This window comes from Gossypium hirsutum, chromosome D09 (genome assembly GCF_007990345.1).
Source record: "Gossypium hirsutum isolate 1008001.06 chromosome D09, Gossypium_hirsutum_v2.1, whole genome shotgun sequence".
In the NCBI taxonomy this organism is placed as follows: Eukaryota; Viridiplantae; Streptophyta; class Magnoliopsida; order Malvales; family Malvaceae; genus Gossypium; species Gossypium hirsutum.
Window position 1 is genome coordinate 39,828,775 of NC_053445.1, and position 23,507 is coordinate 39,852,281.

Genomic DNA, 23,507 nt, shown 5'->3' on the forward strand with positions numbered 1-23,507 from the left:
GTTAAGGATACTCAATCAACAGGGAAAGGAAAATAAAGAAAACCTGATGATGTGGATTCCCACTTAAGGGCCAAACTGACACAGCTTGCAAGTAGTAACTTGAAGCAGCTGCATACTCGCGTGTTTTTAGAGTCTCCATCTCCATAAAATCCTTTTGTACCGTGCTAGGTCTCCCAAGTATATCAAACAACGGTGACAGACACCAAACCATTTTTATCTCAGCAGATTTCTTCCCATCTTTGTCCATAACAATTAGGCTTTCTGAATCATCAGAGAAATACCCAAATGGAAGTCCATACTTTGCTCTGATTTTCAAAATCAATTCATGATAAATCCTGTTGCCTCTGAAAGGAAAGTCTTAAACTGCAATCTTATTTTTGTAAGCCTGTCAGACCGTGGGGGAACTTTCACGCCCTGAGATGTTTTTGACCTGGCAGAAGTTAGGGCAGCACTAATGTGCTCTTAGTTCCTCAATCCGTTTGTAATGTAATTGCCACAAAGCATATTCAATATTGTGCTGCTCAGAAAATGCATGGTCCTCGAGATTATTGCCTCATAGTTCTCACGCATCTGCTGCCAGGTATTTGGATCTGAGGGTACTCGTGCCTGAGCAGATTTCCTACGATTATTTTCCAGCTCTATATTCTGCATGGAGTACCAAATATTAACTTCCATGGTAAGAAACTCAAACGGAACCTCATTTTCTAAAGAAAAGAAGAAGCCTTCTTATAAAGACACTGTGCACGCTCCCTGGATGAAGGAGCTGTTGACATTTTATCCATCTGCACTATCATCATTCATTTAAAATACCCTGTCAAAATGAAATCTGCAGAATGCACACATCATTAGCTACAAACCATTGGCTAATACAGATTCAATAAACTACACTAAGTTGGATTAAGGGATTGGACGAAAAGAATCTAAAAATCCAAACAGTAAATCACTTTCTATGTTAATAACAACAAACTTCTACAAATTTGGAGAAACTTTATAGCCAGATTACCAGATGAACATAGTTCAAATTAGTAATCAAGCGCCAGTGCGCATCTCAAATGGGAAAAAAAAATTGCTAAAAGAATAAACTAATTCAATACCCACGATCAAGATTGCCAAAATCATCAAATACTATGTAGTGGACTCTCGCAGAACATAACACTGCTCTAAAAAGCACAGTTAATCCAAAACCATATGCTGCTCATCCTCTTGATATAAATTAAACAATACTTGAAAACCCTTTCAAATTCTATGGAAAGATAAGAAAGAACTGGCAATCACTCCAGCCATAAAATCCTAAAACTAGTATTCTCTTAGCCAATAAAAATGCCAAATCCAGAATACCTTTTTCTTGCAAAAAATTAACAGCCCCAAACACTTTATAATCAATAAAAACAATTAAATAAAGGAAGGAGTTTTTTTTCATTTAAAAAAACCCTAAAAAAGCATAGTCTTCCAAATAATAAAAATTCCCAATTGCTCATAGAGGAAACAGAATAAAATTCAATCCCTCTCTCTTACGAAATCAAATCAATTCCGAACGTATGTTTATTATTTACCTTTTTTTCTCTCTAAAATTTTGTAAAGAAAATCAGAGATAATAAAGCAAAGAAACGAAAAGAAAAAGTTCCCTATATCGATTTACATTTACACTTCCAATTTTTCTTTCACTTATTTAATAGAAAAAATAAAATACACATAAAAAGATTGGAGTTCATAAATCATAACAAACAAAAATAAGAGAACAAAAAAAAAAAGAAACAGCACCAGATCCGAAGATACCAAAAGATTATAACAATAATTACATCAATCAATCCCTCACTGTCACCAGAAAAATAAATCAAAATCAAAACGAAATTAAAAAAAGAAGAAGAAAAAAAGAATTAACCTCAGCTGAGGAGGATAAGATCCGAGTAGAAGCCAAGAATTACAGCATGAGGAAACGAATTAAAGAGAAATAAAAGAAGAATTGGTCGCAGAAGCGGAGAGGGGAAGGTAGGCTAGTCTTTTTATTTATAATAAGAAAATTTTTCTTAAAAAACAAATAACTAAACACGAAGGCTAGGTTCGACAATATATAGGAGGGTAAGGTAATCCGGGTTAAGAATGAAAAAAAAAGAAGAAATCAACAAACTCGCATTCAAGCCATTAGAGAAGGAAACAAATGAGCTGAGGGATCATGTACTGCTGGAGGGAATCACGCCGGAGGCGGCGGCTTACACAACAACATAGGAAGGATATCAAACAAGGTGTAAAGAGGAAAGAGATAGAAAAATAAAGTTTTTTATGAAAAGAAAAAATTTTGTATTTAAAAAAAAAATGATATAAGGCACGGGTGCAGCATGAAGTTAAATTTAAAAATAATGGTGTTATAAGTATCATAAAAATACTACAGGACTTTCAATTAAATGCCAATAAGTTTAAAAAAATAGATTCAAATAAATACAAATTATTAATTCAGGCATAACGATATATAAACATTTAAAAAAGAAAGCTTGCGTGTTTTTTAGATTTCAAACTAAATGTCAGACTCACATTAATCTTCTATTTAAAAGTATTGTTTAATTATTAGCTGATTTAATTTAACATTTCTATTGATTCTATTTTGATCACCTTAATTGTTAACAAAATAATGATTAATCTTTTCTTTACAAATAACCTTTAATTCTCAATACTAATATCTATAATTTATCTTAATTAATTAATCAACATTTTCAACTCTTCAGATTAGAATCTATCAATTTATTTTCGAACACATTTACATAATCGAAATTATAAATAAATCAAAACTTAATTATATCGTATAAAAAATTATTACTAACAATATAATATCCAAATATATATGATAATAGAAATAATCTCTTACGTTTTGATTCTAGTTTTACTGATTTGTTGATTTTTGTTCCAAATTTGTTGTGATGAATAAATATGTTCACTATTTTTACTAAAAAGTTATCAATTAGATTCTTGAGAGCTTATCTGAGCTAAAAGATGGAGGGACAAAGAAACAACACTAAAGATCAAGGAATGTGCGAATACAGAAAGTGTAACTACAACTTCTTTTTCTGTATGAATGGCAAGAATGAAATCAATGAATCAAATGGTTTTTTCCTTCCATTTTCTGCTTTGTGTGTTCGTCAAAACTTTAACAATGTGTTGTCTATTATTTGATGATGCATGTAAATTGTCGATGAAATTCCTGAATGAAACATGTTATCTGGAATTAATTGGTTATTCAGGCAATGCCTTTGAGGGATGTGTTTCTTGGTCTGTCATGTTGCAACTTAATGACAATGGAATGGAGTTGTGGGTCCTTTTTTTTCGAGAAATGGAGCAAAGAGAGGTTGAAACCTGATAAAGTGACCGTTGGATCGGGGAGTGTGCTCACATGGAATCTCTCGGGCTATGTGAGAAGATCGTCATTGCTTTACACTTAAAAATGGGTGGAACTTATGAGCATGTGTTTGGAAGTGGTAATTTCATTAAATTCAAGTGAAATTTATTAAAAAATGAATATAGGTGGTCCAAAAATGACTGAATGTACAAAATAAATGATTTGAATTCGGACTTCCCTCACAATCTGGATTTATGATAAAAGCTAAGTTAGATCTAATCCATCTATCATTATTAAATAAATTTAAATTAGTAAGATAAAATCAAGTGAGAGAAAACCAAAAATCCAAAACTAACATGTCTGCATATCCCTCATCTTACAATTTTGATCTTAATACAACATTATTACTAACAAATTAATCTTGAACTGGATAAACATAAAAAAATTCATATACAGCTAATTGAGCTAAACTCAAATCCATTCATCAAACCAATATGTTATCAACTTTGTAATAGCTTTTTCTTAATAAAAACTTGTTGGGTTTCTTTATTTTAGTAAGGGTAAGATTGTTCTTACATCTTATATACCTTTATATTGCTACTACCTATTTTGGTGTGCAAAAGAGTTTTAAGTGAATTAATCTCGAGAATACAATGAAGTCGGTGGACTATTTGCATTTTGCATTGACGAGAATAATCCACTAAGCACTAACCAATGCATAACAAGAAACTCAATTTTATAGAATATTCTACAGTAATACTTTATAGAATAATCTAATAATATTAGAAATGGTGGAAGAATAAATAATTTAGAATTTGTTGGTGTGATTCAAATGAATCTCATTCCTATTATAGGAATTTCATGTCTTCATAGAAACATTTTCAATATTAGTATTTCTGAATAAATAAATAAATAATATTATTCATCTAATTGTATAACTATTCAGTAATATTGTTGAATAGTAATATTTTTTTTCAAAATCAAAAGATTTATCTTTTGATATTACACACATTCATTTATAGTTATTGGAACACTATAAATATTTGTAACAATCTCCCCCATTTTCAAATATTTGAAATGTTTCAACATAAATTATATACGGGGTTGTTACATGTGTGTTTAATTCAATTAGTTGGTTGTTTTTTTAGATTTTATTTATTCTTAGTAGCATATAAATATGTCCGAACATGTAAAATCAAATTATTACCGTACAAACAAATTTGTGTTTGTATTTTAACTATACCATTAGTGTAAACTTAAAATATATAATAAATTATTGTTTTGAACATTTACCCTCTCAATTTATGTAAATATGTTTACCTTTATGATTTCAAGAGTATATCCATTTATCCCCTCATATTCGAAGAAAATCTCATAATCTTGTTTAAGTCTATTTACTATGTAAAATTAAATAAAATAATTATTGTACTTTTGTTATTATTATTTTTATATATTTTATTCAGTTTATTCATTTCCCTATTGATAGTGTGCTTAATTGATATATTTAATATTTATACAATTGTCTATGTGTCGAAAACGAGTTGATATGTGAATTGCATGAAAAGATTGACACAGGAACTCAGTTGGTGTATACGATATTTAGAATTAAGATTATTTTGGCACAATTGAGATTGTGATTTGAGTTGGGTCCTTCTAGTTCACAAGTTATCGAAGAATTAAATCATGGAAGCTGGTTTTAGGGTTGTTCACTTGGTAATGGTTTGTTGCTGTGCTATTCTTGTGGTTAATTTACATACGAAAGGACTGTTGGTTTGAGGTGGTTGTTCATCGATCACTATAACCGACTTACCGACAGAGGGAAATTTTTATTTTCTTAGAACAATTTGAAACCAAAGTCAAATTGCACCTGATGAGCTAGAGGTTTTCATTTTGTTAATATTAATCTTGATTTGTTTGTTTCGATTATGTTTTTATTTAACTTCTATTGTTTATTTATATCTAGATTTAATTTCCCATTCTATTTTGTATAGGTTGACACAAGTCGTGAGCATGAAAATTGCGTATGACACGTTTTGGTTAATAACAAAATAAATATTCAGATAGATCAACTTCTATGGGGTCGATCCTACTTCCTATATAGCTCATTATATTCCGTTCAAGTGTAGAATTTATATTTTATGGATTCGACACCTATCAAATTTGACACTATCTAATTTGTGTTTCTTTATGACTAAATCTGAATGTGCAAATTGCTCTAAGCATATGATTTAGAAGTGAGATTACTCGTGTCTTAAGAAAGAAAGAAAAAAACAAGAAGAAAATTGAAAAATCTGATGAGTTTTACTATTGCTATGAATTATCAATCCTTTAGGTTTATATATGCTTACCCAATGAGAGTACATGAGATAAATATATCTTCTATGTAAAGTAAATTTAGTGATATTGCTAAATATGATGTGTTGGCACATAATATTATACTGATTGTGATATGTCGTTGCTACACCTAATTATGTTGGTGTCATATTGACTTGTGAATTAATTTGGTCAACTACTTTAGATGTAATATAAATATATAACAGTTGAAAATAATAAACAGTGTGTTTTAAAATAAAAATATATAAAAATATTAAAATAAATTTAGTTGAGTAATTTAATTAGCGGGATATTCATATTTTTATTAGATAAAGAGAGGCTAAAAGTAGGATCGAAAAATATTTTCATATTTATTCTTATCTTCTAATACCAATTCAATTAAAGTTTAACCAGATCATATTTTATAATAGAAATTAATAAAAAAAGTAAGAAGAAAAATTTTAATTTGGACAACGAAAGGTCATTGTCATACCTGCTATAAATATTTACATCACATTTCGCCCTCTCTTTCTCTGTGTCAACACTAAAATAGAGCTCCTCGAACCAAAAAAACAGAGCTCTCAAAATCTCACCAAACTAGTATTTCCAAAAACTCGCTAAAATCTTTTTGTATAGTAGTATTTTCAACATTAATTTTTTGCTTACTAAAAAATTAGTTGACATGACTTCCTTTGTTCGCCGTTTAACGGTCGGTTCAACGATACCCACGTTCCGGTTCATCATCAGAAGTTTAAACAACGATTGAGATTCCTGCCTTCCCTCTGTTGCCTCACAATAACCAACGGCCGTTAGGAATCGCTCTGAGATCGAGAAGTATTGGAGAGTGGAGGCAGTGGGGCCGGTTGGAAGATCGGAGGGCGGAGATGGCACGAAGAGGCAGGAGGGGACCAGGACCAGGCCCATGCTCGTATTCATTGGGGGACCGGACGACCGAGGTAGAGAGGAGAGAGAGAAATCGGACGGTGGAGGTGGTGGTTGCAGCGGGGGTGACGGTGGTATTGGGAGTAGGGAATCGGGTGCTGTATAAGCTGGCTTTGGTTCCTCTCAAGAATTACCTTTCTTTCTGGCTCAGCTCGCCACATTCTGGTACCCAAAACATCTCATTATTGATTCGCATTTTATTTTTTTATAATTATTCTTCCTTGTTTATAATTTATTTTTAAATTTTACTACTATCAGAGCGTTTTTGCCATTTCCAGTTTCCACCGTGATAAAATTTTAACCTCAATTTTTTAGTACATATTTAATTTCCCTTTCCTCGCAGCCTAGGGCCAAGCCTTGTTATGGTTTTCTAATGCTCAATATTATCCTGTAAAAAACATTTTTTCCCTTTTTGTGTTCTGTTTTTCCTTTTTTTAGTGCCCGCTTGGCAACAGCACACTGAAATTACTTTTCGAAATATAGTAACTTTTAGCATCTATTTATATTTTTCAGCCATTCTTTTTAGAATTGAATTTAATATAAATATTTTTGTATCTTTCCTTCTTTTTTTTTCTAAGATAGTATCAATTTGTTTATTTATTTTGATTCATATAGGCGTCAGGAAGGAACCTAATAGAGACCTGAAAATAAAATATCATGACGAATATTTTATAGGCAAAACTAAGTTGCTTTGGTTTCTGCTGGATGGGAAGCGGCCGAAAACCATAACGGAAATGTCGTCTAGTAAAGCGTGCCGTTCCCAAATCAATTTTCCGATTCATCTACTTTTCAACGTCCACCGTTTTTTCTTTGGTCCCAATGTTTAGTTTTCACCCCAAGCAAAAAAGTTGCCATCCCATCAAAAGATATATGACAAAGAATAAAAGAGCAAGACACTACTCATGTTGTGTATATATTTATATAGTGAAAGTAGTTGCAAAGTCTTTTATTAGGATTGAATGAATTATTTCTCTATTATTAATTTATTAATTTATTTTTGTACTAATAAAGGAATTAATAAGATCAATCATAATAGAATTAACATTTCTGAAAATTATTATTATTTATTTGCATTTCAACTCTCAACAAATATAACTTTGTTAAATAGTAAATGATATTCACCTAAGAAAAATAGTAATGATATTAAATTTTAACTCTGTTAAGTTTAGCTTTATTGATTATTTTTAATAGTATAGGGACTAATTTAATCTGTTCTCTATAATTGAGGGACTTGCCAGGCACATTCAACTAAAAATCCTACACATTTGAATAGTAGTAACTAGCTGAAAATTAGGGATAAAAAAATAATAGATCAGGTTCAACCCCTAACCCGCACTTTGATAAAAGATAATAAATTCTACACACATATATATTTTTTTGAGAAGACTTGAGGCATACTGTTAAATTATAATCTAGGGTGTTTTTTCAGCGACCATCATTAGTGGCTTACAGACTCTTGGTAAATCATTTAGATGTGGCCTTTTATACCCACTTAAATTGATTAAGGAATATCTTTTTAAGAACAATGATGGATTTAGCTTAGAATCTAAATTATATGCAAGACTATACAAGTTGCATGATTGACCCACTTGTGCACGGCTTTGGTTTGTTCGTAAGGAAAATGCGGTAACTCTTACTACCTTTGGCTGGTTTTCTAAGCTCGAAAAGCTTCGGTCGTGTGAAATTAATACTATCTATATATATATGTGAATTTCATAAGACAACCAGTGAACTTGTAAGAATACTATTTTAGAATACTATTGTTATGTATGCTCTTTGTAGCATCTTTTGTGCATTATTCAAAGTTTCTTATTCTTAATCTTCTTGTTTATAAATATTGAAGTTAAGGGGATAAAATAATTAATAAAATGAGAACAACAACAAAATAGAATTGGCAAGAAAATCAAGTGGTGGGTTTGAATGAAACAGAACCCATAGAACATAGAAGGTATCATAATTAGTCAAAAACAATATTGTGGAGACAATCGATCACTCTTTGATTTCCATTATAGAAAAAGGGTTGATATGATATCATCAGCGGGATTTCTTGAAGTTGTGGTGGGTCAAGGTGGTGGCTTTAGCTTTATGTTTAGACACTCGGCCTCGTCTTGAGTAGCTTTTTTCTTTGGCTTTTGGATTTCTACATAGCATATTCTATTTTGTTAACTTTTTAATAAATGTAGCCATCACTCTTTGTTCATGTAGAACAATTACCTTTTTCTTAACTTCTGTAAAAAATTCTAAGTAATTCTTCTTTTTCAATGAAAACATATATTTATGTTAAAAGATTTTGTTTCTAATTACTCATAAAATAACTTTTATGTATGTGGGAAAAAAACAATTGGATGTAGATCTTATATCACTGATATTAAATTTCTTCAAGTTGATCTAGTGTTTCATGGGTCCCATTATCACCTTTTAGAAGGATGGTATCATTGTTCATACTCATTTAGATATTAAATTTAAAAGGAAAAACATCTAAGATATTAAAACTGCACATAGTTTTATATCACTGTTATATTATATAATTTATAGATTTTAAATTTGCAGATTGTAAATGCAACTACATTAGAATGTATATAATCTATAACATACATAAAAGCATTAGTTTGGATAAACTTTTGAACTAACCAATATATCTTTTATTGCCTATTATATTACTAAATTTGTATTTTTAAATATATTTTATTATTTATAAAGATTTGTCACATTTATATATAAGAATTTTGATCTTATTAAATTTTTGGTTAGCTGAATTTATTTAATAAAAATATTTATCATATTTATAAAGGACCTTTATTAAATAATTTATATAATTACACATAAAAGGTTAAATTTATATCGAATTATTTTATGTTAAAAATATCACTTGTTCATTAAATAAAAAAAGAAAACAGAAATAGATAAATTATTTAGTTTAAATATAAAATTTAATTATAATGCATTTTAATTATTTATAAAGATTTCTTGCATTTATATATAAGAATTTTGATCTTATTAAAATTTTTGGTTAACTAAATTTAATTAATAAAATATTTATCATACTTATAAATAATAATTCTGATTCTGATAAAAGAAATTTTTTTTTTAACTTTAAAGACATTTATTAAATAATTTATATAGTAACACATAAAAATGTTAACATTTAGAAGTATTTTATATTTAAAATATTACTTTTTCTTTAAATAGAAAAGAAAAAAGAAAAAAGAATTTAGTTTTAATATAAATAAATATTTTAGGCATTAAAGGAAGAAAAATAATCTATATAAAGAAATATAGCTACTAAACAGAAGATTCTACAGCAAAGTTTTTAAAATTTCAATAATCTGTCAATATATCTTATTATTTATGAAATCCTAAATTAAATATTAAATTGAAGATCTTGCACAGTTTAGAATTTAATTAATTTGGTAAATAACTTTTGAATAATGAATTAAATAAATGCTTATTCTGAAAAGAGGTCTAATGTTTGGATAAAATATACTGGTACTAATATGAAGCACTTGTTCTTGTATTAACTGTCAAAGAACCCGATACCTTACTAGAAAAAAGGCAGTCTGACTTTGAATGTATCGAGCTTTACTCAAACTCAATTTCTCTGAATGTATGGACCTTGAGTAGTTTTGAATCTATGTCTAAAGCTTCTATTTTCTCAAAAACCTCTCCTTTTTAAGTTTGAAGGGTTTTATCCCCATGAAATTTTAACAGTTCTTTGGGGCTATAAATGTACATTTCTCAAAAGTTCTTGTTCTTCATATGCTAGATGAATTAAAGCTGCTGAATTTTGTTACTGGTTGATTCCATTAACTCAAGAGTGCACAGATACTTGTTAGTTGGGAATTTTGTTCCAGCCTAATACCTCTCTCACTCTTGTTTGTCCAGGTATGTGCTTGTATACTTTTCTGTATTGTATCTCCGGTATCATGCTGGCATAGTTACAGATGAGATGCTTTCCATGCCAAAAGCTCCATTCTTGCTGTCGGCCTTTTGGAGGCTCTTGGTGCTGCAACTGGAATGGCAGCTGGAGGTTAGCTCATCATACTCAGATGCCTTTGAATGTTGTCTCCTAACACACTGATATTTCTAGGGCATCTTTGCATGGTGATTTTGAAGTATGTTTGTTCGTGTAAAATGAATTCTCTTTCCATTCAGAAAAATGAGCCTCCAACTGTGGGATCTTTTTGTTACTATTCGTTATTAGGCCTCTTTTCCGTTGGGATCTTTTTACCTCTTGGCAGAGATGGCTCTGTACTAATGTAGGTGTTAGAAGCTATTAGAGTTTCAAAAAATTTTAATTACTTGATGCTAATTTCTTAATATTGTATAAATGTTTCTGTTTCTTGCTTCTAGTCTGTATACATGAATTTGTTGGAGTAAATGATAGGAGTATTATATTGAACTTTTGTATACTATTTTTTTTCTTTTGACATTTTCTCCAACTTTGTACAGCAATTCTATCTGGGGCTTCTATTCCAATTTTATCTCAGGTGAGAAACATTTATTGCTACTGCTCAACATTAAATATAACTGCCATGGTGTCTGTATTAGGCCATTTTTTTCTTCTTCTTTCTCAAGTATAAATTGCTATGGCCAAAACAAGGCAAGATAGTAAATGGAAAGCTTTTCAGAGAAATAGTATTTGAAAACAACCAAATAGATTTACACATGTTAAAAAAACTGAATAATCTGCTGATTGCCTTTTCTATTAGGGTTGAGTTGTAGTGGGTTTTAGGCTCCAAATTTTACTTTGAGGATTTTATAAAGAATGCAACTGGATGAGTTCAACTATCACACAATTCAAAACCTGCTCAAAGTTGTTGGCCAGAAATGCTTTGAATGAATATAACATGTTTTCATTTTATGTTCAACTAAAACAATAGTTGATTTTGGTGTAATAAACTAATAATTTGATTATTTCATGTTAAAGATTTTTATTTAGTGATTCTTATCTAGCTCATTAGAGCTTGTGACACCAACCATTTTAATGTATAAGCACTGAATTAGTTACTTTGGTCTATGACTTCTACAGACATTTCTTGTGTGGCAAATTCTCCTCTCCATTATCTTTCTTGGAAGGAGATATAGAATAAACCAACTACTTGGATGCTTTCTTGTGGCTGTTGGTGTAATTATATCCGTAGCAAGGTAACTTACAATGGTTGTGATTTCTATTGTATGATACATTACAAATTCTATTGGTGCAACTTCTAGTTGCCTCCTAAGCTACCTGGTAGAGGCCCTAAAACTGAATTAGAGCTGAAATCTCTAGGAAAGAGGATTTGATTGAGTTATTTAAACATGACCAATAATGCTGTTTCTATTGGATTTAATTACAGTTAATCTCATAAAAAGTAGCATGGTCCTGGTCTAGCTTCATGGAGAGAGATTGGTTTTTGAAGACTTGGTCTTCAAAACTCTTGTAAGATGATTAAAATAGAACAATGAAAATGTTTTAGGAGTAGGAGTGAAAATTTCGACATATGATCGTTCTCAGTTGTCTTCTTTTATGGTCACTTTGGAAGTTGCAGGTCTATGTTTTAGCTTGCAGTACAACCATTATAGCTATGAAAAATGACACTGTTTCCAATCGTAAATTGAATCATTCATTACTGATTAGTGACTTTTTCCTGAAGGTTTTAATCAATCAGAGTGAATAGTCTTCTTGTATCATTTTACAAGAAAATTAAACTGATTATGATTAAAACGTCAGAAAAAGAAACATTTAATATGACATTTTCGTAGAGAAGTAAAAAGGAATGAATAATGCGGAAGGAGAAAATCAGAAGCTTTATGTGCATTTATTGAATCATAAGCATCCTTTTAAATACATGAGTATAACAACTCTAATTGAGTTTCCTAAAGAGTAGGAGGTTTTAAAGCATCAGCGAAAAAAAAAAACCCAGTAGGACATTAAAAAAAAACCAGCAAAAATAGTAAAAGAGGTACCACGTAAGCACAGTTGGTACACCCTCTTGATGTTAGGTGATGTGCAACAACACCTAATTTTTAGAGATGGCAAGTGAAAGAGGGCCTAGGAAGTTGAGTTTGTTTATCTTCAAAATGATCAACCTTGTGGTTGAGCCATAAATACTTTTTGTCTAGGCATACTTGAAGCAAGTGTTGTTAACATCTGGTTGGTGAATCTTCTAAAATAAGGGGTCCTCTTATAATCATTCGTTTTTCAACCTTGGTGAATTTCTCCTCTCTACCCGTGTTTTTTCCCTAGAAGGATTTCCAAGTAAAATCTATGTGTTATTATTTTTCTTTTCTTATTGCTTTGCGATCCTTCTATCGCCATTATCGATGTTTATTATAACATGAACAATAATGGTGAGACAACTTGTAATATGGTTGGTTTAATGAATGAGCTAAAGGTATCATGAAAATCTATGCCAGGGTGTCGGGTAAAGCTTTTGGCAGCTAGTCGAGCCTTTTAATGATTGGTGTTTCCATCAGCTTTCTTCTTAATCCTGCGGAGCCATTTGGAATCAATTATGTCTTGGGGTACTAGTTCCCAAGTTTGGTTCTGAATTGAAGCATCAAAGTTTGATTTCATTGCATCTCTCCACTTTGGGTATTTATTTGCTTGCTTGGAGGTGGTGGTTTGAAGAAACTTGAGTTAGATAGTCAAAAGACATACAAGGTTTGAAATTTTGGTTTTGGGACCTGTCATACGTGTGAGGAAGAGCAAAAGGTTGAGAAGGGCTGGCTGGAGGAGGGAGAGGGTCAAGTGGTGGGGTAATAGGATGAAGGTGTGGGTCCAATGATGATGTTTGGACGTGGGGTGGTTCACACCTAAAGGTAGAAAGAGTATTGGTTGACATAGGTGGGTTGTGATGTGGGCGTGAGTTTGATGTACTAGAGGTGGGGGATTTTTTGGTGAAAAGGTGGAAGTTGTAGTGAATTGAAGAATACTTGATATCTTATCTTGTGTTTGCATTGCGGGAATTGCCAAATGACCTTGCTGATTGTTGAGGTTCTGGATGCACTGGTATAGGGGAGGGAGACTTGAGATGGTTGGCGGAGTAGATGAAAACTTGATAGAAGATTAGTGGCGAATTTCCCACATGATATTTGTTAACTTTTTTTAAATTAGGAAAAAAAAGAAGATTTTTTTAATGGGAAAATATGCTCAATATTTAACATCTTTTGAAATATATAATTTGGATTGGACCAGGTCAGAACTTAGATGAGAGTAGTGGGTTGTAGAGAAGCCTAAATAGACACATTTAGTGGGTTTGGACTTACGTTTATGATTTGTGTAAGGCTTGAGCCAAGGATAACATAGACGACCAAATGTTTGAAGTGAGTGGTAATTGGACATTTCACCAAAATGTTTTTGGAAAGATGATTTTTAAAGTAGTTGTAAGACGATTAACGAGATATACAATACGGTGACATGCAAATGACCAAAAGGATGATGGTAGCGATGCTTCATGTAAAAGAGTTTTAGCTATTTCTATGATGTGCTTATGATGTCTTTTTGTTAGAGAAACTTGTTAAGGGGTATATGGGGAGATATCAGATGCTTGGTGCTGTTTGATTGAAGATATGACTCGAAGCTTTTATATTCACCCCTTCCATTGAAAACCTTTTCCATTGGTGGGGTGAATTTCTGAAAGATGGATTTGATTTCACTTTTATTTTGAAGTGTAAACAACCAAATATATTTGGTACATTGGTCTAAAAAGTTCCAATAATATAGTTTTTTTATCAATAAAAATGAAAAATGAAGGTCCTCGTAAGTTACTAAACAATGTTTTTAGGGGAGCATCACTGGACTGAGTTAGTTTATTAGAAAGAAATCGATGAATTTTACTGGAACAGCTTGAATGTAGAAAGTAATTTGTGTTCGCGAACAAAAAGGAGAGAAATCTTCTTCAAAATAAAATTGAGAGCTTGGAAATGAGGATGTCCTAGATGATGATGCCAAACATAAACAGGTACTTTGGTAGTGGTGCAATTGGCAGTATGTAAGGATGTGGAGTATTTTTTTATTCCGGTTGCACCCTAGTGGAATCTGTGTTCGCAGGTCCTTCACATGAAAATGTAAAAGAAAGAATTCAATAGAAGTTGAGTTATCTTGGCAAAATCTAGAAACAAAACAAGATTTTGCTTTACAGCAGGCACAAAAGATTGTTAAATAGCCTGAAAACATTACTTGATGCATTTAACTTAGTAGAATCTGTGTAAGTAATGGGAATTGTTTTACCATCTCCCATTGATATTTTGTCATGGCTAGTATGCTCCTGAAGGTTGTGAGGTATCATGGTGACTTGACGGTTGGTGCCTGAGCCCAAGTTCCATGTGTTGGCATCCAATTGAAGATCGGAGGCAAAATTGGCTTTTATTGCTAAATGGTTATGGATCCTGAGCGACCTAGCTTGCAATATGACTTCTCTGGTTGCAAAGTTTGCAGTGAATGAGGTGTTGGGACAATAAGACTGCCAGTTTTGTTGGTTGTTGGAGTTGGTGGATCAAGGCATTGAGGAGCGTGGGTTTTGGTTAAGTGTGAGTTGCCGGTTGTTCTGATTGATTGGCTAGAAGAGGGGTGTTTTTTTTTTTGTGCGGTGACAGCAATAATGAGAGAAGATGGTTTGTGAAGATCTTGATGTCTGAGGAAAAGCTCGTGATTAGTGAGCTTGTGCAATGGAAATCTCAGGATATTCAGGGCCAATATGCTTCTTCAGCTACAGGAGAACCAACAACTTTGAAAGCATCAGCAAATGATTGAATCTTTTGTAGATATTTTGCAGTTGACTTGACTCTGGAGAGGTTAAAACTGGCTTTGACAATCTGCAACGGGTGGGTCTGCTGAAGCCATGATGGCTTGTTAAATCAACTGGTCTTGAAGAAACTTAACATGTTAGTTGGGGTTGTGAGTTTCAATATTGATGAAGCTGGCCTTTTGCTGTCAAGATGACTGAGTAGCACAACAAGCTGAGCTTTCCAGGTAGCGAAGATAATACTACCTTGCAATTTAATGGGTAGTTGGGTTAAATTGAATCACTTGGATGGTGGAAGAGGCAACGGCTGCCATTAAAGTTAACAACAGTGGTCAGGTTAGTGGCAGTCATGTAGTAGGTAGAGGAATTGGTGATGACCGAGAAAAGAGTGAAAAGGAAAACAGGGTCAGACTCACTAGAGTTCTAGCAATACTCTGATACCATGTGGATAAGTAGAAATGAATGAATACTGCAGTAGGAGAAAATCAGAAACTGTCTGCATTTATTGAATCATAAGCATCCTTTTAAAAACATATATATAACAACTCTAATTGAATCTCCTAAACTTTGTAGGAGATTTAAAAAATGGAATCAACAGAAATAGGAAATCAGTAGGATATTTAAAAAATAATAACAGCAAAAACAGTAAAGGATCAGAGCCACGTAGTACAATGGAAATGTGCATTAATAATTTTCCTGGTAGTGTCACTACTGATTGCCTCTTCCCCCATTCATAAGGCCATCTAAACTAGCTAATTGGTCTTTCTTTTAGCATCTCAATTAATTTATATTAGTTTAGTGTCATCTTTCATATGAATCTACTAATTTTGAAGGCAAAACTGCATTTTATTTGCAGCATAATTTATATTAAGTTCAAATATTACAAATATAAGTTTTATTAGTTTCAGTCATGGTGATTTGAGACACAGTAGCTTCCTTTTTTATAATGTGTAACCTAACAATTTTCTCATAATGGTTGTTCCTCTACCAGACATTGAGAATTTGACTTGTTGCCTGTGTTTACTTCTGCAGTGGATCCAGCAGTGGTCATTCACTGAAGGAAGCTGGCATGTTTTGGAGTTTATTGATGATAGTTTCCTTTTTATTTCAAGCGGCTGATACTGTTCTGAAGGTTGTTGGCTTTCTTACTGAAACCGAAGTATCTAACCATTTCCAAGTTCTACTATAATGCTTTCTTCTAAGAGGTGATATTTTAATCATTTGCAGGAAGTGATCTTTTTGGATGCTGCACAGCGATTAAAAGTACGATGTTTACTGTTGGAATGTTTCCTATCTCTTGTTGGTCAAAATGAACTTATAAAGTCGAGAGGTATATTTCTGTGAGTTTCTGCATTGTATTAAAGATCATTTTCTTGTATTTGTTGCAGGGTGGTTCAATAGATCTATTTGTTGTAAATTCCTATGGATCTGCATTTCAAGTAAGTACTGTGTATCGTATAGTGTTAGGTTCTGTGGCAATTTTTGTTTGCAGTCTGCTCTTTAATGCTCTTTTTTTATTACGGATCTTGGCTGGATTTTGATGTGATTGTAACATGTTTAGTGCAGGCATTGTTCATTTGCCTGCTTCTACCCTTTTTATCAAAACTTTGGGGTATCCCATTTAGCCAGCTTCCAAACTATCTTAAAGATGGTGCAGCTTGCTTCTTGAACATTGGTGGCACTTTATCAAGCAGTAAGCATTAATTGTTTCATTATCTAGTATCTGTTGTATTGGTTGACTGATTCTGTTCTGGGTAGTGTCAGCAATGATTTGCGTTTCAAATGTTAGAAGGAATAATTTCCATGAATCTGCAAAGAAACTGCGTATCTAATACGTCATGCAAGAAATTTAGACATTTTTCGAAAATTTTACTAGATTCTTGCACTAGTAGAGGGCTTGGATTGCGCTTATGAGCTCAAATTTCGAAAGGGGGATATTGTTGCTCATACATAAGAAAAAAGAATTGATGGAAGTTCTATTTGTTGCTTATATAGTTGGCTTGCTATTGAGATTATCCATTCAGTTTTTACATGAAGTCCTATGGTGTGACTGGATTCTGTCTTGAATGGAGCAAGTGATTGATTTAGTTAGTTTGAACTTTCTGTGGCCACAGGATGTGATGGTGCACCACTACTGCCCTTGCTGTTTGTTATTGTGAACATGGGTTTTAACATATCTTTGCTACATCTTCTCAAGATTTCTTCTGCTGTGGTTTCTTCACTTGCATCCACTTTTTCGGGTATGTCTTTGTTTTTCTTCTTTTATCCTTTTCTTCTTTATCTTCTCAACATAACATGCATGCATGCACGCATACATACTGCCCCAATCGATTTGATAGTGTTAAGTGCTAGAAGATAATTTCATAAAATCTGATTTGCCTAACAGTAAACAAGTCCCAGCATGCTACTCCAAGTAGGAGCTTTTCTTTCCCAGGAAAACATGATTAATAATACGCTGTCGGTTTATATAAATGCAGTGCCTATTTCAGTCTATGTATTCACGTTGCCGCTGCCGTATCTCGGTGTTGCATCGTCGCTTCCAACTGGTTTTGTAGCAGGAGCAATCATCCTTGTTACAGGGTTGCTTATTTATGCTTGGACACCATCTGGTTCAACCGCGGCCCTGCCCTCACCCTCCAACTAGAATGTGATAATCCATAGTTATCACCAATTGGCATTTATTGAAGAGCAAAATAAAATCAATAACATCATATCATATCAAGTAAAGCCAGAGCAAAGCCTGAACCTCCAAATGTCTGAATTACGGGAAGAGGAGATGTTGCTTTTGTATTTGTAGGCTCCTTTGTTGTAAAATGTTTGGTGTGTGTGCATACTTGTATGCAAGTTGAGTTGAAAATTAAAAAAAGAAAAAGAAAAAGAAATTTACAACAAAATTCTAGAATGCTTATAATGTGATCCCATTAGGATTGTCTTTGTTTGTTTGTTTATTTGTTTTTCTCATTTTTCTTAATGTTAACGACATTTTTAAATATTTATATATATAAAAAAAAAGAAAATAAATGAACAAGCAATTAAGGGACGTCACTGAATAGGAAAATCTGGTCTCCGTAATTTTGGAGTTTTGACATGTTAGAATTTTGTGCATCTAAGAAAAACCATAATAATTTTTAATTATACCGTTTTCTATTTAACCGTTTTAATTTGAAAATATTTAAACAGTTAATTGTCTGTTTTACTATCAAATAACTATAATGCTATTTCAATTTACACGATACCTAAAAATATAAAAGCACCATATGAATATACAATTTATTGAATTTGGTTACGCTTGAAAGCAATTAAATAATATTTTTAATATCTAAAATAATATTTATATATTTTAAAATCAAAATCAAAATCAAACAACTAATGCAAATCACAAAACATCCTTCTAGTCTTAATCTAGTTTGAGTTCAACTATTGTTTTATTGTTTGATTTAAGAGTGCATACAAAATATTTTTATTTGCAAATTACTCGAGTTTAAGGCTCTATTTGTTTCACTGAAAATAGTTTCCGGAAAATGACTTCTGAAAAATAAATATTCTCTAATATTTGGATAAATCTGTGTAAAATATTTTCTGCTATTTGATATATTTCTCAAAAATATTTCATAATTTTTTTAACGAAACAAATATACATTTGAGATTTATGATTGGTAGTGGATTGATTACAAGGTGACGTTAAGGTGAAATTATAGTAAATAATGAATCTTTATGATGTTAAGGATTAATTTGTAAACTTTGTGAAATTTATAATTGAAACAAGAGAAGTGATATGCATGAAAATATGTTATGTGAAATAATATATTATAATAAATTATTTTATTAAAGTACCTATATGGTGAAAAATAAATTACATGACAATAGAAATTAAATTGAAAAATGTACAAAAATTTAAGTGTGAAACAATTTAATATGTGAATAAGGAAATTATGATAAAAGTTTAATGAATGTTTTATGAGATATGAAATATGCATAAAGTATTGTAAATGTGAAATTATGGAAAAATGTGGAATTTTTATGATGATGAGAGCTAAATTGTTAAACTTGAGAAAATATGTGGATGAAATAGAAGTGAAATACATGGAAATTTGATACGTGAAATAATAAATTGAGATAAATTATGTGATTAAAGTGTAACAATAAAGAAAATAATTAATTAATGAATATTGAACTTTTATGAGAAAAATGGACTAAATTAAAGAGTTATGAAAGTTTATACGAAAATATTTTATTAGTGAAGAATGTAGTAGAGATTGTAATACCTTGGTGCTTTGACTCGATGTTTGAGTCAAGTATGGGGTGTTATGGGAATAAGAAGATAATTTTACGTTGACCATCTTATTTTACATGAAACAAACATTGGAAAATGTTGAAAATATTTTTCGTAAAAACTTTTATGTTAAAACTAATAGAGTTTAATTTTAAAAAAATCAAATTTTCGAGGGACTTGAAGTTAAATATCTTATTACTTAAAATAATTACGAATTTTTATTTTTAATTTATGATTAAAAATTCCAATATAAACTCTAGGTTGGTACATAAATAATAAAATATGAAAGAGTAGCTATTTTTCGTAAGTAAAAAAACTGAAAATTAAAAAAGAAAACGATGGTAAGTTGAAGTCGAAGTTTTAGAACCTCGAATCTCGATACAAGTTGGGAGTGTTTTGTGGAGCAATAAAAATAAAGGTGGTCGCCGCTCTATTTCACCCCACGAGCTCTCCCACTGAGAGCAATATCCACCAAAATTTTTTTTCCCTTTTCTCTGTGTTTGAGTATCTCATCTCATCTCATCTCATCACTTCACTTTATTTGTTTTTATTCGATATTTTCTCTCTAGATTTTGAGGATTCACTTCGGCTTTCTCTTCTGTTTTTGCTTCTTTGATTCAGCTAATAGGTGCGTTACTATAAAAGTCCCTGCTTTGTTTTCTCTTGCCATACCTGTTTATCTATCGGGTTTTTATCCATGGTTTTAAACTTTAACTAATTTAAAAAAAATTGTTGATTAGATAAATTTAGGTTATCTGATCATTGAATCTATATGTTGTTGGGCTGCACAGAAAAAAAAAACTTGAAATAGGTTTACTTAGTACTAGTTAAATCGGGCTTGATTTTAGATAAATCTAATTATTATCTTTAAGCATGATATGTTCTAATACTTTGATTTAAGCTGTTGATGTATGTATTCTGACTATGGAATATCTTGTTCAAATATTCTACAAAGAAGCTAATTAGGAGATTCTGCAATTGTTGATGGTAATTGGAATTTAAGAATATAGGCTTAAGGGTTTGGGGGGTTTTTTAGTTGACCTTTAGAATCAAATAAAAAGGTTACTATTAGTTTGTTAGGGCCTGTGATTCTTTTAGCAACACAATAGTAAATAATAACGTTAAGATTGTAGCATTTGAATGACATGTCCATGTTCTTGTTCTAGTAACATTTAGCAGTGAACTAGAAAGAAAGAGCAAAGCAGTCCAACAAACATACATTAGGCAATGGTGCTGGATTTATCTACTTATTTAATTTTTTTAACGAAGTTTCATTTCAGTTTCTATTAATAGCTTTTTCTTTCTAATAACTTTTCTGGCAGCGAAAAGAATATATTAAAAGAAGTTATAAAAACAATAGCAAAGCAACAATAAGATTGAGCTTATTTGATAAATCTTTTCTGTTCATGTTGATTTAAGCAGAGTAATTGTTGTGATGGGCAAGAAAAAGCAAGAGGAGAGTGGTGCTACTGCAAAAGTTAAGGGAGGCAGCAAAGATGTGAAAAAAGAGAAACTCTCTGTTTCAGCTATGCTTGCTAGCATGGACCAGAAACCTGATAATAAACCAAAGAAGGGGGTTTCCTCTTCTGCAAAACCCAAGGCGAAAGGCCCAAAGGTTTCATCTTATACTGATGGCATTGATCTCCCACCCTCAGATGAGGAGGAGGAGCAGGAGGAGTATGCCTCTGAGGAAGAGCAAACACAGTCCAATAGACACCAAAGGCAGGGCTTGAGGCCTCTTGAAACCTCTATAAGTGAAAAGGAACAGAAGAAGCGTGAAAAGAAGGAAATGCTTGCTGCACAAGCTGCTGAACAGGCGAAACTGGAGGCCCTTAGAGATGATCATGATGCTTTCACAGTGGTTATTGGTAGTCGAGCTTCTGTCCTTGATGGTGAGGATGAAGCAGATGCTAATGTCAAAGACATAACTATAGACAATTTTTCTGTATCGGCTCGTGGGAAAGAGCTTCTAAAGAATGCCTCAGTTAAGATATCACATGGTAAAAGATATGGTTTGGTTGGACCAAATGGGATGGGCAAGTCTACCTTGTTAAAGCTTCTTGCATGGAGAAAGATTCCAGTTCCGAAAAATATTGATGTGCTTTTGGTTGAACAGGAGGTTGTTGGTGATGATAGAACTGCCCTTCAGGCTGTTGTTTCTGCTAATGAAGAGCTACTTAGGCTTCGAGAAGAAGTTACAGCCTTACAAAATTCGTCTTCTGGTAATGGAGGAGAGGATGACAGTGATCTTAATGGGGATGATGCAGGAGAAAGGCTTGCAGAACTGTATGATAAGTTGCAGATCTTGGGTTCAGACGCTGCTGAAGCACAGGCATCTAAGATTCTTGCAGGGTTGGGTTTCACCAAACAAATGCAAGGTCGTCCTACTCGGTCTTTTAGCGGTGGCTGGAGGATGAGAATATCACTAGCTAGGGCACTCTTTGTGCAACCAACACTTCTGTTACTGGATGAACCAACTAACCACCTTGACCTTAGAGCTGTTCTTTGGTTAGAGGAATATTTATTTCGCTGGAAAAAAACATTGGTGGTTGTTTCTCATGATCGAGATTTTCTTAATACTGTTTGCACTGATATTATTCATCTCCATGATTTCAAGCTCCAGTTCTACCGTGGAAATTTTGATGATTTTGAATCAGGGTATGAACAGCGTCGTAAAGAGATGAATAAGAAGTTTGAAATTTATGAAAAGCAGGTAAAAGCTGCAAAAAGGTCAGGGAATCGAGTTCAACAGGAGAAGGTAAAAGATCGAGCGAAGTTTGCAGCAGCAAAAGAAGCAGCGAAGAGCAAGGGAAAGGGCAAGGGCAAGATTGATGAGGATGAAACTCCAGCTGAGGCCCCGAAGAAGTGGAGAGATTACAGTGTGGAATTCCACTTCCCTGAGCCTACTGAACTAACTCCACCCCTTTTGCAGATAATAAATGTAAGCTTTAGTTACCCTAACCGGGAGGATTTCAGGCTCTCAGATGTTGATGTGGGTATTGATATGGGGACTCGGGTTGCCATTGTTGGGCCTAATGGAGCTGGTAAATCTACTCTCTTGAACCTGATTGCTGGTGATCTAGTTCCAACAGAAGGTGAAGTACGGAGGAGTCAGAAATTGAGGATTGGGAGGTATTCGCAACATTTTGTTGATCTACTAATTATGGAGGAGACGCCAGTGCAGTATCTGCTTCGTCTTCATCCAGATCAAGAAGGACTTAGCAAGCAGGAGGCTGTTCGTGCAAAACTTGGGAAATTTGGACTTCCCAGCCATAATCACCTCACTCCAATTGCAAAATTATCTGGAGGACAGAAAGCTCGAGTTGTCTTTACATCAATTTCCATGTCAAAACCTCACATATTGCTGTTGGATGAGCCCACAAACCATTTGGACATGCAAAGCATAGATGCACTAGCTGATGCGCTTGATGAGTTTACTGGTGGAGTAGTCCTGGTAAGTCATGACTCAAGGCTCATATCACGTGTCTGCGAGGATGAAGAGAAGAGTCAAATTTGGGTAGTAGATAATGGGACTGTGAACACTTTCCCTGGTAGTTTTGAAGACTACAAAGAAGAGCTGCAAAGAGAGATTAGAGCAGAGGTTGATGATTGATGTGGTATTGAGTTTTCCCAACAAAAAATGAAAAATTATATGTTTAACCATATAAATGCATTAAGACCTGCATATGGTATGATGGTTCACCCGTATCGAGGGCTTGTTTGAAATTCAGAGACTAGGAATTTTGCATTGTACACTAGGAATAATGCAAGTGTCGTGTCGGTTATTAAATTTTGTTGGAATTTGTATTTGTGTTGCTATGAAATTCTTTTTGAGGTTGTTATAACTGTAATATTTTTGCCAGATTATCCAAGAACAAAAGCTGTGTCGGCTTTAATTCCCGTTCCCTGTTTTATAAGTTTATAG

The 23,507-nt window shown here is 32.7% G+C and overlaps 2 protein-coding genes across 2 annotated transcripts; both read left to right on the forward strand.

Annotated features, from left to right (window-relative positions):
• Positions 1–6,525: 6,525 nt before the first annotated feature.
• LOC107891443 (protein CLT1, chloroplastic) lies at positions 6,526–18,255 on the forward strand. Its single transcript, XM_016816248.2, is given in 12 exon segments — positions 6,526–6,712; positions 6,715–6,748; positions 10,466–10,554; positions 10,557–10,610; positions 11,033–11,070; positions 11,613–11,728; positions 16,342–16,441; positions 16,537–16,572; positions 16,698–16,748; positions 16,876–17,002; positions 17,424–17,549; positions 17,787–18,255. Coding segments are annotated over 12 exon segments (1,125 nt in total). The 3' UTR covers positions 17,954–18,255.
• A 1,612-nt stretch (positions 18,256–19,867) lies between these two features.
• Positions 19,868–23,482, forward strand: LOC107891442 (ABC transporter F family member 4). Its single transcript, XM_016816247.2, has 2 exons — positions 19,868–20,210; positions 21,005–23,482. The coding sequence occupies exon 2, from the start codon at positions 21,018–21,020 to the stop codon at positions 23,193–23,195; it is 2,178 nt and encodes a 725-aa protein (XP_016671736.1). The 5' UTR covers positions 19,868–20,210; positions 21,005–21,017; the 3' UTR covers positions 23,196–23,482.
• The last annotated feature ends 25 nt before the right edge of the window (positions 23,483–23,507 follow it).